This window comes from Mesoplodon mirus, assembly GCF_964341445.2.
Source record: "Mesoplodon mirus genome assembly, chromosome: 7".
NCBI lineage: Eukaryota > Metazoa > Chordata > Mammalia > Artiodactyla > Ziphiidae > Mesoplodon > Mesoplodon mirus.
The window spans coordinates 6,571,741-6,578,474 of NC_138983.1; the positions used below are offsets into that span (position 1 = coordinate 6,571,741).

A 6,734-nucleotide genomic window follows, 5' to 3' on the forward strand; every position below is an offset into this window, starting at 1 on the left:
ATGTGAGCGCGTTTGCCTTGGGGGCTGGATTCTCTTCCTGAGTCCCCGGGAGACACCGAAGGAGCTCCCAGCCATGGAAGCCCCTGGAGAGTCTGGAGCAGGCCTTCTCGGAGCCCCCAGCCCAACCAGCTTCGCACCTGGGCACCTGGAGAGAGAAAAGTTAGTGAAGTTGGAAGGGCAGCCGGGTGGGGCAGTGGGTGGGGGGGGCCACAGAACTGGGTCTGTCCTGGGGCAAAGGAGGGGGAGAGGGTTGAGCAAAGGTCCCAGCCCCTGGACCCCTGCTCAGGTCTGGTGCCTGCCCGCAGGCCAGCCCAGGACCCGCTGTACGATGTGCCTGATGCCGGCGGGGCACGAGCAGGTGGGCCCCAGCAACCCGGGCGCACCGTGAGCCTGCGGGAGCGCCTGCTGCTTACCCGGCCCGTGTGGCTGCAGCTGCGGGCCAACGCCGCGGCCGCGCTGCACGTGCTGAGGACCGAGCCCCCCGGGGTGAGTCTTCCCCCACCCCTGGGGCTTGTGGCCGAGGGTGGGAGGGAGAGGGGCTGGACGTGGAGGTCCTGAGCCTCCGGCCCCTGTCCACTTGCAGACATTCCTGGTACGGAAATCTAACACTCGCCAGTGCCAAGCCTTGTGCATGCGGCTGCCGGAGGCCAGCGGCCCCTCCTTCGTCTCCAGCCACTACATCCAGGAGAGCCCTGGGGGTGAGAGGGACCGGCCTGGCGGGAGGGGCTGGAAGCCATCAAGGCAGGGCACCGGGGTTCCCCAGAGAACAACCTCACTTCCCGTCTCTCAGGCGTCTCCTTGGAGGGCTCAGAGCTTGTGTTCCTGGACCTGGTCCAGCTCGTCTGTGCCTACTGCCACACCCGGTGAGCCTGCCTGCAGGGCGCCTGCTGGCCATGGGGCCCTGCTCCCTGGGATACCCTGTCCTCCTCCCCCACAGACGCTCTCAGTGCCCACAGCCCGGAGCTTTCCTCACTCCTGACTTTTTGCTCCCCTCTCCGGCCTCAGGGACATTCTTCTCCTCCCGCTTCAGCTCCCCAGAGCCATCCGCCAGGCAGCCACCCGCAAGGAGCTGGAAGCCATCTCCCATCTGGGCATTGGTGAGGGCTCCCCTGCTACCCGTTGCTCAGATGGACAAGCTGAGGCCAAGAGGGAAAGGGAAGGCATGGGCACACCGCCTGAAGCCTGTGCCTTTCCCTCGGTTGGGCCCCCTCCCTGAACCCCCTGAGGCCCCAACCTGTTTCTCTTCCCTAGAGTTCTGGAGCTCCTCCCTCAACACCAAGGCTCAGCCAGGCCCATCTGAAGGCCCACTGCTGCCCCGGCTGAAGCCCCGGTCCCCACAAGAGCTGGACCAGGGCACTGGAGCTGCCTTGTGTTTCTTCAACCCCTTGTTCCCAGGGGACCTGGGCCCCACCAAGCGGGAGAAATTCAAGAGGAGCTTCAAAGTGCGTGTGTCCACAGAGACCTCCAGCCCCCTGTCTCCACCAGCTGTGCCGCCTCCCCCAGTCCCAGTGCTGCCAGGGACAGCCCCCAACCAGACAGAAAGGTTGCCCTCTCGCCAGCTGCTGCGGAGGGAGAGCTCAGTGGGGTACCGTGTGCCAGGGGGCACCGGCCCCAGCCTCCCACCACTGCCTTCCCTCCAGGAGGTGGATTGCGGCTCCCCCAGCAGCTCAGAGGAGGAGGGGGTGCCAGGGTCCCAGGGGAGCCCAGCAACCTCACCACGCCTGGGCCGCCGGCGGCCCCTGCTTCGGTCCATGAGCGCTGCCTTCTGCTCCCTGCTGGCGCCCGAGCGGCAGGTGGGCCGGGCAGCCGCAGCGCTGATGCAGGACCGACACACAGCCGTGGGCCAGCTGGTGCAGGACCTACTGACCCAGGTGCGGGCCGGCTCTGAGACCCAGGAGCTGCAGGGTATCCGCGAGGCGCTGAGCCGGGCCCGAGCCATGCTGAGCGCGGAGCTGGGCCCCGAGAAGGTGCTGCCACCAGAAAGGCTGGGTGAGACTCCAGCCCGGGGCTCTGCCGGTTCAGCCCCATCTCCCCATTCCACTCTCTCTGCCTCCCCACACTGCCAGCCTGTCTCTCAGTCTGTTCTGCTGCTTTACAAATCCACCTTGTCTCACCACCATTCAAGCAAATTCTGTCCACTGCCTGCCTCCCTGTCACCAAGTTTCCAACTCTCTATTTATTTATTTATTTATTTATTTTATTTTTGGCCATGTTGGGTCTTCGTTGCTGCGCGCGGGCTTTCTGTAGCTGCGGTGAGCAGGGGCTTCTCTTCGTTGCAGTGAGCAGGCTTCTCACTGTGGTGGCTTCTCTTGTTGCGGAGCACGGGCTCTAGGCGTACAGGCTTCAGTAGTTGTGGCGCACAGGCTCAGTAGTTGTGGCACACGGGCTTAGTTGCTCCGCGGCACGTGGGATCTTCCCGGACTAGGGATCGAACCTGTGTCCCCTGCATTGGCAGGTGGATTCTTAACCACTGCGCCACCTGGGAAGTCCCAAGGTTCCTCCTCTTTTTCATCCCTCTCCTCTCCTGATCATGCCCTTCCTCCCAGGGACTCTGCCCCCTACCCCTGCTCTGGCTCCCCTGACCCCTGCCTACCTCTCCCCCGCAGAATGCGTTCTGGAGAAGTCGCTACATCGCTCCGTGCTCAAGCCTCTCCGGCCCATCCTGGTGGCCCGCCTGCGGCGCCGTCTTTCCGCCAACGGTTCCCTGGGCCGCCTGGCTGAAGGCCTCTGCCTGGCCCGGGCCCAGGGCCCCAGAGCCTTCGGGTCCCACTTAAGCCTGCCCTCCCCAGTAGAGGTGGAACAGGTGCGCCAGAAGCTACTGCAGCTACTTCGTGCCTACTCACCCAGCGCCCAGGTCAAGCGGCTCCTGCAGGCCTGCAAGCTGCTTTACACAGCCTTGAGGACCCAGGCAGGTATGCCCCCTCCCACCGTCTCCCACTGGCCCCTGCCAAGTCAGAGGCAGGCCACCAGGCAGAGGCTCCAGGAATGGCACAGCAGGGAGGAAAAAAAAATTAAAAAAAAAAGAAGGGTCCAACCCTCCCATTTCACAGATGGTAAAACTGTGGCCCAGAAAATGGTGCGTCCACTCCCCAGGCCTTGCCCCCTGGTTGCCATAGAGACCACAGTACCCAAGGCCTGGCAGGCGGAGGGGAGGGTCCTTGTCTAAGACAAGTAGTGGATTCTGACCCTGGGGCCCCAGAGGAGCCTGAAGCTTCCTCCTCCACCACCCACAGGGGAGGGTGCAGGGGCCGATGAATTCCTCCCACTCCTGAGCCTCGTCCTGGCCCAGTGCGACCTTCCTGAGCTGCTGCTGGAGGCCGAGTACATGTCAGAGCTGCTGGAGCCTGCCTTGCTCACTGGAGAGGGTGAGGGACCCCACACACTCCCCTTCTGTCTGGGTGGGGCTGGGGCGCCCTGACCGAGCAGAGGAAGCGGAAGGAGCAGGTCACTCGCGCCCAGCCTGAGCCGCATTCCTCCCCTTGGGTCCCAGGCGGCTACTACCTGACCAGCCTCTCGGCCAGCCTGGTCCTGCTGAGTGGCCTGAACGAGGCCCACACCCTCCCGCTGAGCCCCTCGCAGGAGCTGCAGTGCTCCCTCAGCCTCTGGGAGCAGCGCCGCCTGCCCGCCACCCACAGCTTCCAGGTAATAGGACTGGCCAACCCCGGGGGGAGTCTGGCATTGTCTGGCGCAGTCCTCTCCTTTGCCCAGTGAGACCCAGGAAAGGAGGGGGAAGGGGAAAGGCCAGTCCTGCATCACCCCACGATAGAAACAGCGCCCCGTGCGCAACACATGTCTGAGCCAGCCTTTCTGGAGGCTGCGTTCCACGAGCCGGCACTGTGCTCAGTGCTCTGGCGGTTCAGCCTTAAATCTTCACAGAAACTCTGAAGTGGGATCATTATTATCCCCATTTTACAGGTGAGGAAACTGAGACATGACATGGGGAGGGAAAGGGACGCAGGCAGATCCTGGCTTCTGGCCCCCAACTGGACTCAGGCTTCCAGCCCGTGACCCCCTCACCCTCCCATCTGAGCTCAGGCGTGGTGTCCTCAGAGCCAAACAGCATCTCTGCCCTTCACCCTCCTTCCATCCAGTCAAGGGATCCTTTCTAGCCTTGGCTAAGAGTCCAGATTTGATAGCCAGATCCTGGATCCAAATGCTGACTCTGCTGCTTTTTGGCTCTGGGAGCTTGGGCAAGTTATATAACCTCTTTGTGCCTCAATTTTCTTGTCTATAAAATGGGGTAATAGTATCTACCTCCTGGGGTTGATATTTGGATGAAATGGGTTTATTCAGGACAAGTACTGAGGGTGCAGAGTAAGCACCACCTGAGTAGGATTGTTAGGCTGTAGAGGCCTGCTGGGGCGTCCTTCCAGCCTGCATCTGTGACCCGCTAGCCCAAGCACATCCCTCCCTTCCTCAGAGCCCCCGCTCAGAGCTCACCTTATTTGAAAAGCTTTTGCCACTGGTTCTACCACTGGATCTGTACCATCCCAGCCCTGTTCCTGCAAAGCCTCTACTGAGACCTCAAGCTTTGCAGCCAGATACGCACCAGGCAGGACTGAGTTCTTGATTTTGCTTCTCCTCCTGCACAGCACCTCCTCCGTGTAGCCTATCAGGACCCCAGCAGTGGCTGTACCTCCAAGACGCTGGCCGTGCCCCCAGGGGCCTCGATTGCCATGCTGAGTAAGCTCTGTGCCACCAAGTTCCGGGTGACCCAGCCTGACACTTTCGGCCTCTTCCTATACAAGGAGCAGGACTACCACCGCCTGCCCCCTGGAGCCCTGGCCCACAAGCTCCCCACCACCGGCTACCTCGTCTATCGCCGGACAGAGTGGCACGAGACCCAGGGGGCCTCACCGGGGGCTGCCACAGAGGAGGGCAGTGGGAGGCCAGAGGCAGAGGGCAGGGAGGAGGAGAAAGGGGGCCGGGGAGATGGGGACACCAAGGTCAAAGCCAGTCCCAGGGACAGCAGGGGAGAGTCTGAGACGATGGCCGAGGGGGGTGAGGACCAGGACAGGGGAGGCCCTACTCAGCCAAGGGGGCCAGAGGCTGAGGGAAGCCAGGCAGCAGAGGAGTAGCTGGGAGTGGGCAGGAGGGCCATTTGGGGCAGAGAACTCTGAGCCTGCTGGGAAGGCCTTCCAGAGCCATCCGCCCCACTGGCCAAGGCACAGCCCCCTAGTCTTCCCCACCCCGGGCCGCTCCGTGTCTGCCACCTCCTCTGACTATCCAGCCCTCTGATCACACCTGCTGGGAGGTGCCTGGACTGGCCACATCTGGGCACTGGAGTAAAGCCCAGGGGGGTTTGGGGGGCCCAAGGCCCCTTGGCCTCTCATCCTTCTCCCCCAGCCGGAGGCCAGCCACCCCGTAGTGGTGAGTGTGCCCAACGGGACAAATCCAACAGGGGCCCCACCTCTGGCAGTGGAGGGCGGGGCTTCAAGGCCCTGAAAGGCCCCACCCACTCCTGGGTGTCAGGAGGATTTGGGGAGGCAGCAAGACGTCAGGGCCCAGTGCTGCCCAGACCACCTGGAGGCCGAGCACCTCCAAACCTCAGTGTCCTCATCTGTGAAGTCGGGGTGCTACTGCTGCCCTACCTTCTCCCAGAAGTCTTCCACGGGTCAGAATGGATGGTTTTGTGGCAAAGCAGAGCTCAGACTAGGGGAAAGGGGAGGGAAGGAGGTTGGATGCTAGCAACACACATACACACACCTCTCCAAGGGTCTGTTCTCCACCCTCACGGAAGGGAGAGGCTCTCCAGGCAGCCCCGGGGACTGGGTCAGGTCCAGCTGAGAGAGCACCCACGTTCTGGTCTTTCCCCAAGATGGGAAGTCCTCCCAGGCACTGTGATGTCCCAAGGGAATGGGACAGAGGAGACAGGCTTCTGAAGTGAGGTGAGGATTCGGAAATCATCTTCTCTGCACTTGACTCTCCTGGACCTCACAAGAGCTTTACGGGGCACAGGGCCTGGCTTTTTACCCACTGAGGCTTGGGAAAGAGACTCCTAAGACACCACACAGGAGGCCATTGGGATCCCCACACCCAAACCAGGGGTCAGGTTCCAGCTACTCCTTGTGTTCTAAACCACCAGTAGATTAACCCTCAAGGTCCAGTAGACCCCAAAGGGAGGCCCAGAGCGGGCAAGTGAGCAAAGAAAATACCAGCAACAACCACAAGGGGGTGCACATGGCCCAGGAAGCTGCCGAGAGGGTGACCTGATGGACGGACGCAGCTCCAGGGCAGCGGCAGTGTAGGTGGTCACGGGGTTTGCAGTCTTGCAGCTGCCAGGCAACTTGGGGACAGTGCCAGGGCCAAGACCTCTGGCCTTCAGCTGTCTTGGAGTCAGGGGTCTGAATGAGGCCAGCCGCAGGGGACCACTCCCTGGGAAGGAACTAGCCCCTGGTGGAAGGAGGACCCTAACCGGTCTCTGAGGTGCTCCCTCAGACACTGAGCACAAAGGGACATCAGCTCATATATCAGACATGACAGCTGGAAGGTAGAAATCCTGGACATTGGGATTTCAGACCCTCCAGATACAGCCCAGGTTGCAGGGTTCCCAAATTTCACACTAGGCCACCAGCAGCTCTAACTTCCCCCACTTCTACCCGCCCCACACAAGCTTCTCGCTGGTGGGGAGTCTCCCTTCACTCTTTTGTATGTCCCCCCAAGTCCCTCACCCACCCGAGTGCCCTGTACAGTGCTGGGCACTCCACAGGCGCTCAATAAATGTTTTCCACTGA

General features: G+C 61.9%; 1 protein-coding gene across 1 annotated transcript; it reads left to right on the forward strand.

Annotated features, from left to right (window-relative positions):
• On the forward strand, positions 1-6,734 carry RIN1 (Ras and Rab interactor 1). Its single transcript, XM_082626414.1, has 10 exons — positions 1-159; positions 306-486; positions 584-698; positions 791-863; positions 1,006-1,097; positions 1,252-1,989; positions 2,607-2,912; positions 3,234-3,365; positions 3,491-3,642; positions 4,593-6,734. The coding sequence occupies exons 1-10, from the start codon at positions 74-76 to the stop codon at positions 5,076-5,078; spliced, it is 2,361 nt and encodes a 786-aa protein (XP_082482540.1). The 5' UTR covers positions 1-73; the 3' UTR covers positions 5,079-6,734.